The sequence below is a fragment of the Pelodiscus sinensis genome, chromosome 9 (genome assembly GCF_049634645.1).
Source record: "Pelodiscus sinensis isolate JC-2024 chromosome 9, ASM4963464v1, whole genome shotgun sequence".
Classification (NCBI taxonomy): domain Eukaryota; kingdom Metazoa; phylum Chordata; order Testudines; family Trionychidae; genus Pelodiscus; species Pelodiscus sinensis.
This window is the reverse complement of record NC_134719.1, coordinates 38,715,360-38,737,814: the sequence shown is the minus strand read 5'-3', so window position 1 is coordinate 38,737,814 and position 22,455 is coordinate 38,715,360. Positions and strand designations below refer to the sequence as shown.

The following is a 22,455-nucleotide window of genomic DNA, read 5'->3' as shown; positions in this document are numbered from 1 at the left end:
TGATTCTGCTGTTCGGCGAAGCACTCCTCCCTCTTTTTACCTCATGCTCTCTGTGTAAGCAAGTCATTAAACCTCTTAGGGTATGTCTAGACTATACGGCTCCATTGACGGAGCCATGTAGATGAGTTTACTAGACATAGGAAAATGAAGCAGCGATTTAAATAATCCCTGCTTCATTTACATCAAAATGGCTGCCGCGCTGTGCTGATCAGCTGTTTGGTGGCACAGCGGGGCAGTCTGGATGTGCCACGGACGACAAGGGAAGCCTTTGTCGACTGCTCCAGTATGCCTCGTGAAATGTTGGCTTATTGGCCAAGTAGAGCCACGCCCAACTCACTGACCTTGAGGAGGGAGGGGAGAGAATTTATGTGGGATCTTTCAAACTTGAAAAGAACAAGCATTAAATGTCCATGACTTGTTCCATAGAATGGCCTTGAAGATATCTCCTGGAGGGTGGCTGATGGTGTCGTTCAGTGCTCTTTCAGAAGAAACCTTCATCTTCCTGCTTATAAAGGGAGGTTTAATCTGGATGCCAATTATTACATATTTCTGGCAGACGGAGAGGCAAGTGAGGGTAAGTTTGACTGAAGATGTGGTTAAACATTCATATTTCTCAAACCATGCCAAACAGTGCCTGCTCCCTATATAAGATGTACTAAAAAAGAACATTGAAAAGCAGGTTGGATAGACATCTATCTGGGGTGATCTAAACAGTGCTTAGTCCTGCTGTGAGGGCAGGGCACTGGACTCAATCTCTCAAGGTCCCTTCCGGTTATAGTATTCCATGATTCTATGAAACAACTTTAATATAATGAGTGCTGACTCATCTCTGGTAATGTAACAAAAATCTAGTTTGTTCTTAACACAAATGAGTTCCATAACCATCTGGTGCTTGGAGTAGGATTCTTGAGAGAGAATCCTATATTGTTTTTAATAGGGATCAAACTAAATAGCATTGTCTGCAAGATCCTCATCATTCTTTATTAGATCTATAGGTGTTTGAAATCTTTTGTTTTAGGCTGTCTGTGCATGTTAAGATTTTCTCAGATTATAATAAAACTCAATTGTTGGGAGTTGTGGAACCCAAAAGATTCCACTCAGAATCTTGAGGGGACATATAGGGAGACAGCTGTTTGTACAGCATATGGTGCTCACATGAATTGTAAACAAAAGATGGGAGGAGAAGGGTTACAAGCACAGTGACTTTAATTATATGTAAACTATTCTGTATTTTTGCCTAGGAGGTCTAATTTACAAACATAATCGTCAGCCTCTGATCACCAATGGAATGTACAATGTCACAGACTCTCCAAAGGATGTAGGGGGATCCCGCTCTCCCCTTCTTCTTAAAGTTCATGGCAAGTAACAGTTTTAACTTCAAAGATTTGCCCTGTGCTGAAGAGGCCTGATGACTGTAGAAAGAAGGATGAAAATTTTGTAAAGTAGCTATTTTCCCATCCTCTGGTATATCTGCAGTCCACTGAGGTATCTGCTTCTCCAGATATGAGCTGGCTTGGACAAATAGGACCACTAATGTGGCCTGACCGACTAATGTGGCTTTGCATGATTCTATGCATTCATTGGAGAAGAGTTTATTTACTCATTTGTCAAACACATCACTAGCTCCCTTGGCTTTAAAGGAGTTTTGTTTTTGTATTTTTGTAACTGGGCAGTCTGAATTTAGAATTGCATCTCTATTTTGAAGTTCCTTTTTTCCAATACTTTTTGGAATGAAAATATTTTGTTAAAGAAGACCTGCTTTATATTTAAACTAAGATTTAATTTAGATTTATAATTTAAAAAATTCACTAGCTGAAGCTAGTGAGTGGGCTGCATGAGTGGCCCTCCAGGATTGTTGTAACCAAGATGGTCTCCCGGGATAGGATGGTCTTGCTAACTGCACTTGCATACCTAGAGTTTGTGAGGTGAACTCTCAGTCAATGTTGTATGCAATCAGCACACCCCTCATTTCATGTGCCCTTGGCTTGATATGCATGTCACTTTACTAATAGCAGTAGGAGAATAAAGCTACCCAGATGGAAAGCAGAAGAATGTGGCAACCCTGCGTGTGGGAATCGGTAAACATAATGTGTCTCAGCCCATACGTAGAACACCCCCCACCCTGACGGGCTGTCTGTGGGCCGTAGGTTGCTCGCCACTGGTCTAGGTGCTCATTTAAAAAAAAAAAATCTGTGATCAGCAGATGAAGCATAGGTTCCTCACTACCGCCTTTGTCTTTGACTTGTGCTATTGCATAGTAAATAGGCTCATAGAGCAGGGGTGGGAAACCTTTCTTGGGTCAGGGGCCACTTACCTACAGAAATCAGTTGGGGGCCACACCGGGGCAGGGGGGGACGGGGAGGAAGACACACTTTTTCACTGATGTGGCCCCTGACTGAGAAGAAGGAAGACATGCCCTATATTTCCCCTCTCATACCATAGCCTATTGGGGTGCAGCCTCATAGATTTTGTGTGCTCCAGTCCCGACGTAGGACAGCGGGGGTGGAGAGGAGTCTGGAGCGCAGCACCGACTCCTCAGTGCTGGGGGTTGGGGGGGGGGGGAGTGCTGAGCCTCAGGGGCCAGATCCAGTCAAGTTGGCGGCCACATTCAGCCTCTGGGCCTGAGATTCCCCACCCCTGTCGTAGAAGGCAGCAGTACACTGCCCTATGGTTTAGAAGTGAAAGCTATACGTTTGTGAATGTGCTGCTATTGCTGACCTAACACTGATCTCTCTCCACTGCTGGATCAATCCTATTGTTGACTGGTCTCTGCTAAAAAGAAATAGATATTTAATGTAGCAAGAGTACACCAATGTGTATATGCACGTCTTTGTGGGAGGCATTTTTTAATCCAGTACCAGCAGGGTTTGACCTCCTTCTCTCATGGTTTTCTAATGCTAAATTCTGAGGCCTGCCTACTGCGTTATTTTGTCAATTGTGTTCATACCCGTTGTGTTAACCCAATTTTCACATGTGGCTATTTTCTCCTTCAGCTTCACTAATGTTTGTTGCATGGATGACTACAGTTAGCATTGGTGTTATTGTTGCCAGATTCTTCAAACCCGTTTGGCCTTATTCATTGTTTGGAAAGGAGATTTGGTTCCAGGTAGGCAAAAAACCCACAACAAACTATGCATACCAGTTAGCCGTGTGCTAGCTTATTACAGATAGTTAGAATAAAACTTTAATGCTCCTACATCTTCTCTTACTACTAAACCTGGAGTGCCATAACTTTCATTTGCGTAATTCAATGAGCTCCATTAGGTATTCTCATATTTACAATGGATTTTGTCTTTACTATAATCTCTGCTTGCCTGCCCATGTATTGCAGACTCTAACAATTTATTTTAATAACATTCCTAAATACTCTTCTACTCTTAAACTATTAAAATGTTCATAGGTACATCGCATGCTGATGTTGACCACAGTGCTTCTTACAAGCATCGCGTTTGTTCTTCCGTTTATATATAGAGGTGGCTGGAGTGAAGTAAGTAAATTCAGTAGATCTGTGTTTTTGTTTTGTTTTAATGTCCATCCATGCTACAGGTAGTTATTAATCCCCGCCCGCCCCCAAATTGCCTTGAAAGCGGTTACCCCATGGCTGTGCTTGAGTAATCTCCTGATAAGTGTAAATCAGGCATTTATCTTGTTTTCCTGCTTATTGCTGCTTCCAATTGAAAAATCACAGTGCAGTTACCATTTCTGGTTTTCCCTTGTTTAGAATTATTCTGCCTGCTTTAAGCCCACTTCTACCCCTCCCCCCCCCTTACTTTTACCATAGATCTTTTTCCATCTCTAGTTTCTATCTGCTACTTTCTTTCCCCCCTTGCTCCCCACTGCAGTTTATTCAGAACTCGTGGGTACGTCTAGACTACAGGCTTTTGTCGACAAAGCCTCTGTCGACAAAGAGCGTCTAGACTACAGCCAGTTCTGTCGACAAAGCAAGCCACTTTTTCGACAGAATCTAGAGGCTCTCTTTTGAAAAAGCACAGTGTGGTTGCAATAGCACCTTTTGTCGACAGAACTCTGTTGACAAAAGGCGTTATTCCTCGTAGAATGAGGTTTACCGCTGTCGACAAAACTGCCACATTCTGTCGACTTAATGTCGACAGAACTCAGCGGTAGTGTAGATGCAGGTATAGTTTTGTCCACAAAAATCCACTTTTGTCGACAAAACCGTGTAGTCTAGACACACCTTCTCTGTGGTATAATTTTCCAGTCAGTGCTTTATCCAGCCTAGTTTTTAAATGATGGTGTATAAAGCACTCTTCTTAGATCAGTTTTCCTATCTGTGGTGATAGTATTTGACATCAAGTTCATCCCAATCCTAAGTCTGAATTTTTCTTTTCTTAATTGTCCCTTTGCTCTCTTGTCCCCATGTTCCACTCATTTTGTTTTTCTCAAGCTGCCTTCTATCTTGCATACCATTCAGTTTTAAATTAATTTAAAAAACATACAGTAGAGAGAAATATGCTTCTGCTTGTAGCCAAGACTTTGATGAAAAGGTGAGATGGGAACATAAGTAGCTGAGGATAAGGACTTGGAATGCCCCTGAAGGAATTGGTTAAAACAAGCCTTTGGAACTGTGTTAAGTTGTTTCTGACGTATTCCTTTGTCTAAATGATGTTTGCCTTGTTCAGCATGAATGTCACAGTATTAATGAAAGGAATCCTTTGTTCAGCGAGCAGGCTTTCATCCATACCTGGGCTGTACCGTGATGGCTTTGGCAATCTTTCAACCTCTGATGGCAGGTTTCCGACCCCCTCCGCACGCACCAAGGTACTCCGATATTTATGCTCATTAAAATGTCGTCAGGTACATCCCCCACAGTTTGCATTGACTGTATACTAAAGATTTTTGAGCATGTTTTACACAGATATAAACTCTCTAATTTTTCATGATAACCTACCATATTTAAGGATCCTTTTTCCATCCTTTTAAAGATTTTGTGTTGATAACTAAATTAAATATAACACTGATTTATATATCTAAAATATAACTAAATTGATATAACACTGATTACCTTTTATCTTGTAGAAGGCATGTATTTAACTGGGTTCACTGGAGTACTGGCACAACAGCTAGAATACTAGCTGGTGAGTAATTTTAATCCATTCTAGGCATATCTAGTGTACCTCATTGTTTATAGCCTAGTTGTAACTTGCTTGTGTGTCTTGCAATATTGGTTTTTGCAGAAATGGAGTGGTGGTTGAACACTAGCTTGTACAAACATGGATATTAATGTAGATAACTACTTAAATCTTAAACAAAAGAGAGGACTATGCAGCTCTTTAAAGACTAACAAGATGGTTTATTAGGTGATGAACTTTCGTGGGCCAGACACACTTCCTCAGATCAAATTGTGAAAGACAATTGGCATGACCATACATACCAAAGGGATACAATCAAAAAAAGTGAACACACTTAAAAAGGACAAATCGAATTTCAGAACAGAGGCGGGATGGGGGGGGGGGCGGTTAATGTCTGTGAGCTAATGATATTAAAGGTGATAACTGGGGAAGCTATCTTTGTAATGGGTAAGGTAATTAGCATCTTTGTTGAGACCCAGTCGTAAAGTGTCAAATTTAAGCATGAATTACAGTAATTCATGCTTAAATTTGACACTTTATGAATGGGTCTCAACAAAGATGCTAAAGTGTCAAATTTAAACATTAATGACTGATTTTTTTTTCCACTCTTAATCCTCCAGAAGTATATTTAACTCTTGATATAACCATTCCTCCACCAAGCCATAAGATTGTATTGCTTTGTCTTAAGAGCAGTACTTTAAACTATGACTTTGTTTTAACAGTGGTGACGATGTTTCTGGGAATGGACCTACCAGCACTCAACCTTCCTGATCCATGGGACACTTACACAATGATTGGATTCGTAGCTTGGCATGTTGGTATTGATGTTCTCCTGGAGATACATAGCTACTGTCTCATTCGCAAAGGTACAAACCAAACAATACAGCTAGTGTCACTGTCTTGCTTGTCAACTAGTTCTAAATAGGACTTCTCAGAAGAAATGCAAACACTTGGATAAATTAAAAGCGACGAGGAGTCCTGTGGCACCTTATAGACTAACTGAAGTGTAGGAGCATAAGCTTTCGTGGGCAAAGACCCACTTCGTCAGATGCATGCATCTGACGAAGTGGGTCTTTGCCCACGAAAGCTTATGCTCCTACACTTCAGTTAGTCTATAAGGTACCACAGGACTCCTCGTCGCTTTTGCAGATTCAGACTAACACGGCTACCCCTCTGATACTTGGATAAATGAGTTAATTCAGTTGAGAGGCTTAAACCAGCCTCTGATACTGTGCTTGCAAAAACCTACTAAATTAGGTGATTTTTAAAAAAAAATTAATATGTGGAATAGATGCATACAAGTGGATGAAAACTTACATGCGAATTTGACCACTTTTGAAAAATGGTCCCAATAAGTGAATTGTTTTGGACACTTCTGGTTAGGATTTCCTGACTGTAAGGGCTGGTGTAGCTTTTTGACTCAGCCCCTATGTCATGAAAACCTAAATCTTAATGCCAGAGGGTCATGTGGTTCTCTTAAAATGTACTCCAGAACGTCTTCCTTGAGATACTATATATTTTTGTTGGTCTCTGTGGTGCCACTGGGCTACTCCGTTGTTTTTAAAAATCTTCATTTTTTGTTGCTAGCTCACCACTGGCAATTGTGATGTTATGAGGAAAGTCCAGCTTAGGGTGGGAGTGAAGAAAGTCCTTTTGAATTTAGGTAAGCAGTAGTATCTGCTGCCCTCAATCAATTTATGGTAAACTATTACAGTAATTAACTATGGCTGCCTATGTACAAACAGACTGGTAACTACCAGAGGACCTTAAGCACAAACTCTGTTTAGCAGCTAATGAGTTACTCATTCTAGCTCAAATACCAGGGCCCAGAGCCCATTGAAATCCATAGGAGTCTTGCAGTTTCAGTAAGGACAGGACTTCACCCCAAGTTCACATCTCCACTATGGTCACAGTCGCTAGGAATCTAGATTGTACACGCAAGCAAATAGACCAGCCTAGTAGTAAAAAAGGATGGAGAGCAGTTGTTACAGTATGTGAAAAGTGATAGTTATTAACACAGAATTCAGAGAAGAGGCCCAATTTAGCTGCTATTTGGAGAACCGGCAGAAGTTAGATCCTGCCTATAGATGGGCAGGGGGCCGGTGGTGGTGAAGAGGAATTGGGTGACTCCTAAACTACTGCCTTGAGTAACAAGAGGATAGTCTTATCAAATGGCACAAAATGGAAGGGTGGGGGAAGCAAAAGCGTCTTAAATTCAGCAGTCCGTGAGAAATCTAGGGGGCTAGTTTACATTTCTGTATCAACTGTCCTCTTCAGCAGTGGTAGATCTTGACACTCCCAGTGTACTGTAGGAGTGTCCCAGTCTAATTTCAGGAGTCTGTCTTGTGTACCCCTCAATTTTTTCACTTCACTTAAACTATTTGCTTACAAAATCAGACCTAAATATACCAAAGCATCGCAGCACACTAATGAAAATTGCGTACTTTTCATTTTTACCATATGATTATAAAATCAATTGGAATAAAAATATTATACTTACATTTCAGTGTATAATATTAAAGACAGTGTAAAGTCATTATGAATCTTTTTGTCTGTACTGATTTCACTAGTGCTTTTTATGTAGCCTCTTATAAAACCTAGGCAAATATCTAGAAGTGTTGAGATTGCAGGTGTTTAGGAGTTGCACGGTGATATGCATACCCTTGCTTGAGAACCATCCGCTTTCATCATTAAAAAGAAAAAATACTGAGTTTTCTCTCTGCTTCTGGCAAGCTCTTCCATATTTCCAACAACTTTTATCTTTATTTCTACTTTGAACAGTGAAGTATAGGCCATGAAAAAACATGTGACATGAGGCTTTTCAGTGGTGTTTCTGAACTGGCTGGAGAAATGTCTGCTCATCAGCCTTTATACAGGGCATTCCATCCATTGAATTACTTCTTTATAGCTAATACAATGTTTTACCACATAATCATCTATCTTTTATCAAGTAGCGGGCTAACCACACATTTGTTTTGATTTTTACAGTTGAAGTGATTGATGATGATAGGATACAAATTCTGCAGTCACTCACATCGGCAGAGGCAGAGGCAAGTTGCAACCTTGCAAAGAAAAGCATGTATTGTAAAGTACTTTCCAGCATAATAATTGTGACACGTATATTCTCTCCTCTAGGGTCATACGTTTAAACAAATAATGTTAACCATCTACATCTGTGGAAATGCAGCGTTCCTTATTACCTTCCTGACAGCAATCCACCAAGTATGAAAGCTATGACTTTCTGGCAAGGACATAGATGTGGAACATTTGCAGTGAAATCAAAAGTGAAGCACCACTCAAGGAATTCTTACTGATAAAATTGTTGCCTCAATACCTTCCTGAAATTATACTTGAATAATTGTGTGTGTGAAGACTTAATCCATCTGCACTCTCAGAATCAAGAAAATGTAGGTTCAGATTCTAAGGATGGATGCTGCAGTCCTGCCCAAACTATCTTTAGATTTTTTTATGGGAGTCTTTTCCTAAGTAAAAATTGCAATAATTTTTAATACAGTAGTTTAACCTTTTGTTTCGAAGAATGTAGGCTGAGGAGATATGATTCCAACTACTGGCTGGAAGGGATGGAAATCACTGTTGATCTCATCAGAATTGTGTTAACCTACATGCACAGTATTTGGAATACTGAATAGACAAGTCCCAAATCTGCTTGTCATATAGTTCAGTTTACCATGTTGCTTAATGAATAATTTACTGCCTAATGGCTCTTACTTAATGTAGGTGGTATCAGTATTGTGCACTCCAAAAATCTAGACACAGAGACTGTCACAAACACAAGTTGATGTATCAAGAACTATGTTGCCATATTTCTCTGCAGTTCAATGCATAAACATTTTCTGCTCTAAGAGCAGGTCATATAACATACAAACAGGGCTAAGCTTCAGAACTTGCATCAACCTCAAGATTTTTTTTTTTAAAAAGCCCTCAGGACAAAGAGAAAACACAGCTTTATTGCAAACTCATGTAATGTGAGCCATGCTTGTGTTACAACTAGGTGCTTCCTCTGTACGTGTGAGTAACTTTTAGAGAAACTGTGTGTATAAAAATATTCAGTGTCTTCTGGCCACTTGTGGCTTGAAGGGCCATGCTTTGTCAAAATTCCTGCTCATCACTTTGTGATTAAACATGGCACTGTTAGTGCAAGAGAAATGAAGTGTTTCCTTGACCTCTTAGTTAAGTTGATAGAAGCTGCTTTCCCAGAGCTTTTTTTGAATTAGCATATCCATCCAACAGAAGCATGATCTTTTTTGTTTCATCTGCATGGGAATATTAGAGACCTTATGTGTGTGTGTTTGTGGGTGCCTTCCCTCTTTGAGAAGCAAGGGATTCCATAAGCAATACTGATACAAGTACAGAAAGGTGTGGTTTTTTAATTTTGTTTTGTGTGTTTGTCTAAGGGCAGCAGTAGCTTTGCCAACTATATAGTCCCAGCCTGCTATAAGCAGTGCTTTACTAGCATGTGTCACTACAGTAGCACCCAACTCTGAACTGACTTTCATGCTATAATCTAGTTCCTGATGTTTCAAAGCATAAAGATCTGGGTATGTTATAACAGATTTTTTTGCCAACCAGGTGATCACTGACTAGCTGCAAGGGATGAGATGGGGATGAAGAAAGGTATATGAAACCAGACTTGTACCACTCCTCCAAACCTCTCTCTTCTCCCCCCCCCCCCCCCCACACACATTCTCTTAGCAGTTGTGATAAAGTGGTGGCAACCTTTTATGTTGTGTTTTTTTTTCTCCTTTATTGTGTTTGTCTCCTTTATAGCCTATCTGTACTCTCTCCAGCCCTTTCTGGTCCCCCTCATGTAGTTGGTTGCAGGAGCAGCTTAGTGGAGGGCTATGAGCTAAGGCTGTAGGGTCAATTTTATTTTCTTCTTGCTACCTCCAGTAGCTATCTCAGCCACACAAGCATGTGGTTCAGCCCCAAGCTGTTTATTGGTAACCCCACCCCATGCAGCCATGGTAGTTTTCAAGTGGGTGTAGGAATGGGAAAGAAGAACCAGCGGTAGCAGAAAGGAGGGAGGAAGTGAAGCAAAAAGAAAAGGAATCTGAGTAAAAAGAGCAAGCACTTGCAAAAACCCTTGTGTGGATACAGAAGGAAAGAAATGACAGGAATTATACTAGGATCTGGATTGGTGGAGATGTGAGTATTAGGAATCTGCTTCAATAGAATATAGGGATGTCTAATCCCAGGAACCTGGCAACCACTGGTACCCTACTGTCCTCTAAATCACTGGCCACTCTGCATATGCTTATAATCATTTCTCTACAGATGAAAAGCTGATATTTCACTGGGATTTGCTTGTTTTAATTATCATTGTCAAGGTCTCTTGCGTGGTTCTTACACTAGTAGCTCTTTGTGCTATGTACTCTAATACCTCAAACATTGTCCATTCTGTCATGGAAATGTGAGCACATTCTGGGTTTTTGTGTGTTTTTTTTAAAATGACTAATAAATACTTTACTTTCAAAGATTTGTCTTGTCTTTTTAATGGGATAAAGACACTTAACAATAAAAGCACAAGATTAGCTTTATTAGGAAAATTTCCTTTTGGCTTGCTGCTGCTTTTCTCTTATAGGCAACATTTATTTGTACAATTACACTATTTTTAATTTAGAAAATTCATAAGATTCATTCCTATGAAAGAATCTTTTGAACTTGAACGGGGTGTGTGTGTGTGTGTGTGTGTGTGTGTGTGTGTGTGTGTGTTTTAAACTCTTCCACCACATGCTTTTCTGACAAGGGTTTCCTGGGATAGCTACTCATGTCAGTTCCACAGATGATGATGAGACTAAGCTTATCTGCTCTTCTCCAAATTAAAAAAAAATCATGGGATCATGCTGCTAGCATTTAGGCTACGTCTATACTGCTTTCTTCTTGCGCAAAAGTCTAGGCAAGTGAAGCCCAAATTAGCATATCACAGCACTTCATCTGCATAATTAGGGGCTGTTTTTGTGCAAGAGGCTTTTGTGAAAAAAGGAGTGATGTAGACAGCTCCTTGTGCAGAAACAACCTCTAATTATGTAAATGAAGTGTGGTGATATGCTAATCTCTGCTTCACTTGCATAGACTTTTGCACAGAAGGAAGCAGTGTAGTCATAGCCTTATTGATTTAGTGCTTCTTATTTAAAGTCCCTGCACAATGGGCTTGACCATCTCCCAGCAAAGTAGATTTTCAATTAATGACAAAGGGTATTGGGCCAGGCTCAGTACATCTAGGAGCAGAAAACACTGCTCAGGTGTGTTTCCTGGAGCTTGCCTCCCTTTTCTCTGTTTATAACTCTGTGGATGGATCATCCATGGCAGCAGAAGAGAAGACAGCAGGTTTATTTCTAGGGCCATTGAGAACTATTAGCGTTCCTTTCCAATCATTTGGTAATCTAGATTTGAAATAAAGGTAGGTGGATTATTATTGCATTATATCTTTCTAAGGCTGTATCTTGCCATTAAAATACATTTCATCAAAAGCATAAAAACTAATTTTGTAGGACTGATCATGGCACAATGAAAACTGCCAGCTGAAGACCAGGGGAATTTTGCTGTGTAAGGGAGCATGGATTAAATATACTGATTTTTGGCTTCTTTCATGCCAGTCATTTCAAGTGTAATGTAGTATACTACTTTGCTGCCAGCATCACATTCTGCTTCCTTACTCCTGTGTGAAACCCTATTTGTTTCACCAATGAAAAGATGAGCAGGACCCGTTCCTTGCAAGCGTTTGACACACGGTGTAATAAATCATATTAATAGTTTCATTCTGGCAAAGCATGTCTCCTTTAAGGCCATATTCTGGGTCCACTTCCACTGTGTCATTGATGTTTAACAGAACTGCTCCAGTGGGTTAGGGTTTAATGATCAGTTCCTTGGTTATAAGAGGGCTAATAAAATGAAAGTGGCCTAAAGGAGTTTCTTATAACTAATATCAAAATAATTGGGTGAATAAAAAATATGTACTTATGAGGTCATGATTGAACTGATTGCGACACTTTACAGAGATTGTTGTCCTCTTTCTTCCCCACCCCTCTACAGCTTCCCTGGGGTCACGTTCCAAGAGTCTTTCTTTAGTGGGTGAAGTTGAGGGACTTATGTGCATGATCTGCTGTGGTGTTCTCTTCCCTTATACACCAACAGCATGCACTGAGTTCCTGTGTGCTAAAGAAGGGAAGAGATGAGTCACGGTAAAGCTATGCTGCCCCTGAAAAATTAGTGCTGGTGATTGTTTTGCTGACGATTAATCTGGCCACAGGTGTCAAGGATTTCCACTAACTCTGTATTTCCACCAACTGCTGCTGTTGGTCGTGGTCTTCTCCCCTCCCCCAACCACACATCCTATGAGAGGAGGAATACTTGAGGGGCTCCTATAGTAAGTCATGGAACATCTCACTCGCTGCATGTCAGTCTGAGGATTCTACCCCTATTAACTATGGTTATTCTCGTTACCCACACTAGCATTTGGACTGGTGCTGCATGGATGGAGTTGTGAGTAAATTTATCTCCGCTAATACTGGGTTAAACTTCCAATAGATTTAAAGTGAAATTAATCCCTTTGCCTCCTCAGACACCCCCATGCCTCTGACTTCCTTGTCCCAGAACTTTGAGGGGGGGGGAGGGAATTCCCCCAGCATAGAAGGAGAAAGGAAAGGACTCTGTCATTTTAGGATGGAAATGCCAGAAAGAGAATGTGGGTAGACAGACTAGGAGGAGAAAACTGGCAAAAGGAAAAAGCGAAACAATAGGGCTACGTCTACACTGGCATGATTTTGCGCAAATATTTTTAATGCAAGAGTTTTTGTGTTAAGAGTATTTGCGCAAGAAAGCGTCTATACTGGTCTGGGACTCATTATAAGAACGATGCGCTTTTGCGCAAAAGCGCGTCTACATTAGCGGGACGCTTTGTGCAAAAGCAGGAGCCCGGAACCATTTTGCAGAGGGCAAAAGGGCAGCAGCCCTTTCCGGGGGCGGGGGCTGGCTCTCCTTTGAGACACGTGCTTAAAGGGATCTCCCCGGACAGCCGTTTCTCTCCTGCTGCGTGCTACAGGACCTCTTGCAGGGACTGACAGCCGTAGCAGTTCCATTTGTGGTTGCCCTCTGCCTTCTTGGACACTGCTGCCTTGTGCCTTTAGTGCCTTTGGCTGATTTTTTTTTTTTTTTTTTTTTTTTTAATCTCAGGTTGTTTCTTGTGCCATGGAGCCAGGGGTGGCCTTGTGCCTGCTCTGGCCCCTTCTGGCCATTGTGTAGTGCCTGCAGCTGGTGCTCCAGGCTGCTGCACTCCTCATCCAGGGTCTCAAGGCACAGGTAGCTCTGGACTCCCTCACCAGGTAGGCCATGGCGTCCCTGTGCCATCCCCAACCCACCGTGCAGAGGTCCTTGTGGAGTCTGAACACCAGTACCCACTGGTGGGACTGGCTGGTCCTGAGGCAATGGGACGACCAGCAATGGCTCCGGAACTTTCACATGCGAAAGCGGATGTTCCTGGAGCTGTGTGCCTGGCTCGCCCCTGCGCTCCAGAGAAGCACTACCCGGCTGTGGGCACCCATCCCAGTCGAGAAGAGGGTTGCCATCGCACTATGGAAGCTGGCCACCCTGGACAGCTACTGATCGGTGGCACACCAGTTCAGGGTGGCCAGATTGACCGTCGGTGCTGTCGTCATGCAGGTAAGTCCCGGGGAGAGGGAGGGGGAGGGTGCTGCACCCGGGGGTTTGGGCTGTCCTTCCCTTGCACAGGCCTGCTGGTGGGGGGAGGGTTGTGGGGCAAGAGGGCCCTGGTATGTGTAAGGACAGAGGACATCACAGGGCCCCCCCTAAGGGAGCATGCGTTCAGGGGGCCTCCCCCCAAGGGACCATGCACTCACCCTGCCTTATGTGATGCGTTCCCCTGTCTTTCTCTGTACCCTTCTGCAGGTCGTCCATGTCATCAATGACGTCCTGCTCCAGAGAGTCATCCGCCTGTGTGACATGGAGGCTACGGTGGCTGGCTTCGCTGCCCTCGGATTCCCCAACTGTGGGGGAGCCCTGGATGCAACCCACATACCCGTCCGTGCCCCGGAGCATCGAGCAGCCCATTTCATAAACAGAAAGGGGTACTTCTCCATTGTACTCCAGGCCCTCGTGGACTACCGTGGCCACTTCCTGGACATTTATGCGGGCTGGTCCGGCAGGGCACCCGACGCCCGCATTCTAAGAAACTCCATCCTGTTTGAGAGGCTGGAGGCAGGCACTTACTTCCCCCAGTGTAGATTTACAGTCGGGGACATGCCAATGCCCACATGTATTGTGGGGAATGTGACTTACCCCCTGCTGGCCTGGCTAATGCAGCCCTACACGAGGCGGCCAGGCCCAGTTCAATGACCGCCTCAACCGGGCCTGCAGCCAAGTGGAGTGCGCCTTCGGGTGTCTGAAAGTCCGGTTCCGTTGCTTACTCACCCATCTGGAGATGGGTGAGCGGAATGTCCCGGAGGTAGTGGCCGCGTGCTGCGTGCTCCACAATCTCATGGAGCGGAGGGGGGAGGCCTTCCTCCCGGCATGGATGGCAGGCAAGGGCCAGGCCTACGATCAGCCCCGCACAGCTGCCATCCGCCAGGCGCACCACGATGGGGTGCACATCTGGGAGGCCCTGATGGAGATGTTCTCCCGGGCCCCATAGTAGGGTCACCTCTGTCTCCCTTGACATCTCCCTCCCATTCCCTACCCTTCCCTCCTCCCCTCCCCTTACCTCCCAATAAACAACCAATACAGGTTTTTTTGGAACACAACGTTTGAACTTTTTATTTACAATGGGGAGGGGGGAGATGTAGGATGGGAGGAGGAGGGGGAGGGGGAACAGGTTCTTAACTGGGAGGGGTGGCCCCTGTGATTGCTTCTGCGGGGGCGGACCTGCACATGGGGGTCAGGCCGCGTAGGGGCAGGCAGCACAAGGAGGTAGGCAGGAGGGTCAGGAGCAGGAGGGGGCATGGGCATTGCTATGGGAGGAATGGTGGGTGCATGGGGCAAGGCCATGCCATAATGTATGGCATGGCCAATGTGTGCGGTGAGGGTGGAGATGGCATCTGCCATGTGCACACACTGGGCTTGGAAGGGGCCCCAGGCCTCCTGGTGTCACTGCAGGTCTGCCTCCACTCGGTGCGTGCTGGTTGCCGCCACCTGTTCGACGGCCTTCACATGGCGCCGAAGGAGCTGGTCCCGCTGCCTGACCCGCCAGCTTGGTGCTTGGGCGGCTGGGAGTGCTCCTCCTCCCACAGGAGGGCCTCCAGCTCCCCTGGGGACCAGGACGGGGCTCTTCGTTTTCTGCCCCTTGGGGCCTCCTGTGCTGGGGGTGCGGGTGGCTGGTCCCCCCCTGGAGCAGCCATCCTGGTCTGGTGCCTTTTGGGGATGGCAGGAACCATGTGGCAGAGCTCTGGGCAGAGGCGGCAGAAAGGCTTCTGCCTCGTGGCCGCTGCAGGCTGCGTCTGCCTTTAAGGGGTCTCGGGTTACCAGGAACTCTGGAGCTGCCTGCAGGTATGGAGCGTCCAAGCTGCCACTAGGGCTTTTTTTCCGTTTAGACTGCTTTTGCGCAAAATGTCTTGGCTGCCTGTCTACACTGGCCTGTTGCAGGAGCATCAGAGTATTTGTGCAAGAAGCACTGATTTCTTACATTAGAACGTCAGTGTTCTTGCGCAAGAACTCGCGGCCAGTGTAGATAGGCAGCAAGTTATCTTGCCAATGTAGGCACAGCCTAGGAGAATGTAAAGAGAGACCTAAAGACTGAAGGAGTGAGAAGGAGACCAAGGCAACTAGAAAAGAACTGCCACACAACAGCTTAAGCCTTATTCAGTTTTATTTGTTCTTTTTCCTGCATTGAGTGAAGTCCTATTAAGAGAGATTTTTCAGCCCTACATTTTAAGCACCCCTATGTATCTCAGACGGTGTCTGTGTCAGATATTTTTATAGCTCACAGGATGAGGGGCAGCCAAGGAGTGAAGTAACTAGACCTAGGTTTGCAAGGCACTCCCAATTCAGCACTAGCTTTTGCCTGCTCACTGCCCATATGTAAAAGTACAGCAATGGAATGCCCCTCCCCCAGCTGGCATGGTGACAGTTAAACCGATGAAAGAGGCGAATTTGGGGTGCAGCTGACTGCCAGCCTCCTGTACAGTCTCAACTGTAACTATTGATGAAAACAGGGGCAGATGAGTTTTGCGGGGCCCAGGGCAGCACAATTTTGCGGAGTCCCCCTTTGGAGACAAAATAGAAAAAAGGCATCAAATGCGCAAATGGAAGGCTATTTTTTATATTAAATGTGAATTGGGTAAATTTGATAGGAACTTAATTTAGTTGGATAATTTTTATTTTAATTATATTGTAATTCATTCTTAAACAATTCTGCATTAATAATTAAACATTTTCATTTCATTAAACATTGTATTTAAGTCTACTATAGCTGTCTAGTTCTTTTGGCAGCACATTCTTCAATTATGTCAGTAAAGTCCATTTCTTTACACAGGTCGTTTTCAATCGATGTAATCGAAAGACCTACAAAATGCTCCTGGTTCACAGTAGATTCTCTTTGGCTGCCCAGGCAGCATTGGGACGTGTGGGGGCCAGGTGGAGTGTGGGTGTTGAGATTTGGGAGCAGGGCAGAGGGCGTGTGGGTGTTGAGGCTTGGGGGGTGTAGCCAGACACAAAAACCCCATCTTGTTTTTCCACGAGCCCCATCTTGTTTCCCCCCCCCCCCCCCCAGAGAGCAAGAGAAAGGCAGTCAGCCTTTGATGCCCTGGGAACACAGGTGTGCTGCCTGTCCCTGACTCTACCATAAACAGAAACCAGACAGTAAATGGGCTAGCTGACGACCCGGGGCCTCCCATCGCCCTGATGGCTAGTACCAGTAATTGACACGCCTGCACTGTCCCAGGAGAGGAATCTTCGCCCATCACATACCAGAGGTGCCCATTGTCTGCATTTTCCCAGGTGTGAATTATGCTTTGCACCCTTCGTGGGAAACTTGGCATTCAAAGCCATTTTTCCTTAATGGCCACTTGAGCCCAGGAAGAAGCCTACATGACCCAAGGGGTATAAAAGAGGTTCAGCAGCCCACCCTATTTGAGCTCCAATCATCTATACCTGCTGGCAGGTATTGATTGTCTCCCGAGGTCTGTGGGACGCCCAACCTCGCCCTACTTCTTCCCGAGGGATTGAGAGAAAGACGCTGGCCACGCCAAGTCTGGAACGCAGGGGTGAGAATATATACCTGCTATGTGTCTATTTTGCATGCATTTAATAAGAGCTCAGAGAACCAAAGGGTTTCATGGTACCTGTAAGTGACTTATTAGTGTAATTTCTGTCCTGTCCTTTGTAGTGTCTGTGTTATCTGTAACAAAGTAGTAGCATTTAACAACTAAGTTTACCCTGTAACAATAAATAGTAACTGTTTAAGCTTTAACCTGACTCCTTCAGTTGCTGTAACAGAACCAAGCACAATTTAAAAGAACTTCAGCCGGTCATAAGGGACTCACTGCCCTGACCGTCCGCTGACAGAATTGGCGTAGTCGGCAGGATTGTGCTACTGGTTCACATACAGCAACATGAAGCCTGTCATGATAGACATGGATTTTAGTGATATAGAGAAAGGGTTTGCCCAGGAAGGTTGGGGCAACCCAAAATGGAATAGAGAAATGTTAGAAGAGGATTGGGGAAATCCTGAGGAGTTGTGGGTACAGTTCTGTAAGTATAGAACTGCCTGCAAGCTAAAGAATGGGACAAAGCCTGAGTCTGTGGAAAGGAGCCACTTTCCATTTAGCAAGGAAAACAGGATCAGGCCCAGGCAAGCAGGCAGAAAAGGAAAACAGGATCAGGCCCAGACAAGCAGGCAGGTAACAGATAAGATTGAAAGCCTTGTGGTAGAACTGAGAAAAAGGCAGTAAGTACTGGAAATCTAAACCCTTAAAGCATACTTACAAGAGTAATATCTGAAACAAGGCCAGTTTTTTATTTTAGAGATAAGAAAGTGTTTTAAGAAAAGAAAAACAGAGAATTTAAACTCTGCAGAGAATGGAGAGAATTGAGCAGTTGTGCAAATGCTAAAATGGTGTAGATAGAAAATTGTGGTTTCTTTACAGTCATTCTGAAGGAAAAATGGGCCCTTTTTCCAAAGGAATGTCTGTAAATAACCCAGGCAAATTTGACTCAAATCTGAACATTTGATTAGAGAGAGACTGTCAAAAGAACTCTAAAGGGAGGGTGTTCTATTGGAACTAAACTACCCCATTGAATAAAAAGGGAATGTAATTGTTGTACAGCTATGTAGAAATAGTGTAAGAAAGGTTCAGAGAGAATGTATGTGTATCTGTGTGTAGATATATATATATAGTGTAAATAAATGAAGTTTTAAGGTCCAGTAATCTTGTTTGTTTGCAGGTTTAAAACAAATTGGTTTGGTAAGACCATTTTAGTCCAAGTTGTTTAATGAAAGTACAGGAAAACTGTAAGCATAAAGAAAGAGTTACACTCTATGCAAAGTTTAATGTGGCTAAGTAGTGTTGTAAACAAAGATTGCACATTTTCCTGTAAACTATAGAATGAGTAAAAACTGCAAACAGACTAAAATGCTGTGAAAGCTCCAGGAGCCACACCAGGTTGTGATTTCCTTTGTGGTGCAAATGCCCTAGTTGGCAGCACAAAGAAGCTTTGCAGGTAATAGAGATCAGAAAGTTCAAATTGTAGCCCTCCAGAAAGAAAGAAAAAGGAGGTAGTGGTATTGCTATTTTAGTCCCAATAGGAGGTTGGGTATACTAGAAAAAGTTTAAATGTAAGCAGTCTTTTAAGAAGGCAGAGAGAAGACTGAGACAATTGGCATTTGTAAAAGATGTTACCCCTTTTGAACAAAATCTTGCAAAGGTTGGAGCATAACCCTTGGTCTGATCAAGTGTTAATTGCTATCCATACAATTTCAGACCTAAAAGACAAAGTGGCTAACTACCTGTAAATATGTAAACCCTTGGCTCCAATGGAGAGGGAAACAGCTGCAGCTTTTGTCTTCTATGGAAAACCTGTAAAGAGGTGTTCTTCAAAATTGTCTGAATATAAGAATCCAGATATGAAACTGCAAAAATGTAAAAGCCTCTGCTGCAAAAGTGGAGAGGTAGAAATGCATGTCCCTCAATACCCAGACAGAGCTAGATTCCCTTAAGGATGGGTGCTGAGAGTTAAAGCACCTCTCAGATTTATTTATTTTTCTTCCCTCAGGAATATGTTTAAGAAAAGGACCAGGAGGTATAAGGCTTAGTAAACAAGCTCACCCTCCTTACCAAATTAATAGTAGACAAACCTGTCTCATTGGGAAAAGTCATTTAGCATGTGAAAAAGGGAAGGCAAAAAGTTTGGAGCCCTATATGGGCATGGTTGAAGGAATAAGGAAAGTAAAGCAGACATTGGAAAGTTACTAGGAATGAGACATTTTCTTTGAAAGGACAAAGCAAGTGATTTAAGGAAATGTGAAGATAAAAGGTGGACTCCATGGGAGAATGGAAGGAATTAAGCAATGGTAGTAATATGTGAAGGGAAATCTTGTTTTAAAAATGACACCTTGTTTCTTTGCAGCCTCTTTCTTAAGCACTGTGCAAACCATCTATGCAAAGAAACAATCAAATGTAAACATTTTGTCCTTGCACACTTTTGTTAAATATGCAAAGGAAAATTAAGGATTCTACTAAAACTTAATTGGTTAACTGCATAAAGGAATGAGCTCTATATATTGTAACTCTATTTTGTGGGTTCCAAATGAACTAGTTTTATTTTGTTTTGGATAATGTCCTCTTGCTTAAAATTGCGAACAGACAAGGCACAAATTGGTTAGTGCTTCTGTTGGGCATTCAACTTTTTAGGACACTTAACTTTCTAGAAACCAAATTATTAGTTTAGAAACTCAAGCTTTGAAACTTAACTGTCTCTTTCAAGGCTGAGTTTATAACACTTTTGGCTTGCTTTTAAATTCAACATTATATGTAAATACAGGCTGCCTGGCTATTTTAAAGGAAAGTGGACAGGGAAGGCTGTTGCTGTTTCAGCAGACACATCCACTGCACCCCTGACCACAAACATAGAAGGAACAGCTCAGCTCGCAGAGCTGGCAGCAATCAATTAGCTTGTGAGGCAGGGGCCAGTACCATCTACACTAGCGATAAGCTGGTGCGGCAGGCACATGCCAGGGGGTGGCCTATCACCCACAAACAAGCCAGAGATCTGGTACAAGCTTGCACCCTATGTGCTGAACTCAGAAAACATATAACAGAAAGGCAATGATTTGCCAGGCTAAAAGATAGAAAAATACTATGGGCAACCTGGCAAGTAGAGTATATTGGTCCACCGCCCAGCAGTAAGCAAGGGTGGGAGTATGTTTTAACTGGAGTAAAAATTGTTTCAGGAATTGGTTTTGCTTACCCAACCTGATGGACAACAGGGTTGTCTACGATCATGGGACTAAACCACTTAATAGCCCTTGTCCCAACACCCCAGTTTGGGGACACAAACCCATGTACTGCACTCCTATAAGGGAAAAGGAGTCTGGACAACTGCAGATGCTGGGCTAACACCAATAACCATCACTGAGGCTTGGATTGTATCCAAGACCGGCAAACCTTATGTTTTATTACAGGAAACTGAGGCAATAGCCCTAAACAGTGCTCCAGTGGGATGGATCCCTCCCAATGCTGGTGGGGATCCGGGAAAACCACCATGAACTTTTTGTATATATATATATCGCTTGCTGTTGTAGTGCTTGCAACCACTGTTGTTAGTTACAGACTATTAAAATGAGACCTGGTACTCCAACTCGCCATGGTCTTCTTCCTCATCCCAACTGCTACTGCTGTACCAGAACACCTTACTTGACTCCTCTACTGGACTGGGAATCGAGTTTGTCCCTCTCAGCCCAAATAACTGGTGAAACAAAGTGACATCTTCCGATGGGGACCGGTATGGTTCGATGACAGCGACTACCGCAATCCTCTAAATAACTCTGGGGGGAGATTAAGGGGGGAGGCAAGGGAAGTGGCAACAAACGGTATGGGATAAGACATGCTGTAACTAAAAATGTAAAGCCTCATGGCTAGATTGTCTAGCCCAACACCTAGGACTTTCGTTAACTCCCTTCCTTCACTCTATTGTAAATACTATATTAACCATTTTACTTGTTGTAATTGCTTGCTGCATGCTTCTATGTATTGTTAGGCATTTTGTGTACACTGCTACCTCCTCTGCACAAATCTGGTATATGGCGTTGGGAAGCGATCCTAATCAATCCCTTGAACCAAATTATCTGATCAGACCCTGCTGATAGGGCGATTTTAGCTTCCTCCAAGGAGGGCAAAGGGTGCTGGCATCACCGCCATCTTGCGTTCTGGAACATAGTGAGGCGTGTCAAGGGGGTGGAATGTAGCCAGACACTAAAACCCCATCTTGTTTTTCCACGAGCCCCATCTTGTTTCCTCCCCCCCCCCCCCCCCCCCGAGAGAGCAAGAGAAAGGCAGTCAGCCTTTGATGCCCTGGGAACACAGGTGTGCTGCCTGTCCCTGACTCTACCATAAACAGAAACCAGACAGTAAATGGGCTAGCTGACGACCCGGGGCCTCCCGTCGCCCTGATGGCTAGTACCAGTAATTGACACGCCTGCACTGTCCCAGGAGAGGAATCTTCGCCCATCACATACCAGAGGTGCCCATTGTCTGCATTTTCCCAGGTGTAAATTATGCTTTGCACCCTTCGTGGGAAACTTGGCATTCAAAGCCATTTTTCCTTAATGGCCACTTGAGCCCAGGAAGAAGCCAAGGGGTATAAAAGAGGTTCAGCAGCCCACCCTATTTGAGCTCCAATCATCTATACCTGCTGGCAGGTATTGATTGTCTCCCGAGGTCTGTGGGACGCCCAACCTCGCCCTACTTCTTCCCGAGGGATTGAGAGAAAGACGCTGGCCACGCCAAGTCTGGAACGCAGGGGTGAGAATATATACCTGCTATGTGTCTATTTTGCATGCATTTAATAAGAGCTCAGAGAACCAAAGGGTTTCATGGTACCTGTAAGTGACTTATTAGTGTAATTTCTGTCCTGTCCTTTGTAGTGTCTGTGTTATCTGTAACACAGTAGTAGCATTTAACAACTAAGTTTACCCTGTAACAATAAATAGTAACTGTTTAAGCTTTAACCTGACTCCTTCAGTTGCTGTAACAGAACCAAGCACAATTTAAAAGAACTTCAGCCGGTCATAAGGGACTCACTGCCCTGACCGTCCGCTGACAGGGGGCAGGCAGTGTTGGGGGGAGGCAGCATGTGGCTGTTGGGACTTGGGGGACCAAGCAGCATTAGGTGTTGGGAT

General features: G+C 43.8%; 1 protein-coding gene across 5 annotated transcripts in view; it reads left to right on the top strand.

The window, feature by feature from the left end:
- The window catches only part of LOC102446988 (putative ferric-chelate reductase 1), a 32,422-nt gene extending 23,165 nt beyond the window's left edge, over positions 1-9,257 (top strand). For all 5 annotated transcript variants that reach the window (XM_006119834.4, XM_075936600.1, XM_025182969.2 and 2 more), the window contains 9 exons: positions 427-574; positions 1,242-1,358; positions 2,994-3,106; positions 3,401-3,487; positions 4,682-4,779; positions 5,038-5,096; positions 5,813-5,956; positions 8,079-8,140; positions 8,226-9,257. In XM_006119834.4, the coding sequence (XP_006119896.2) occupies positions 427-574; positions 1,242-1,358; positions 2,994-3,106; positions 3,401-3,487; positions 4,682-4,779; positions 5,038-5,096; positions 5,813-5,956; positions 8,079-8,140; positions 8,226-8,318 (921 nt within the window). In that variant the 3' untranslated portion in view covers positions 8,319-9,257. The remainder of the gene's footprint in view (positions 1-426; positions 575-1,241; positions 1,359-2,993; positions 3,107-3,400; positions 3,488-4,681; positions 4,780-5,037; positions 5,097-5,812; positions 5,957-8,078; positions 8,141-8,225) is intronic.
- The last annotated feature ends 13,198 nt before the right edge of the window (positions 9,258-22,455 follow it).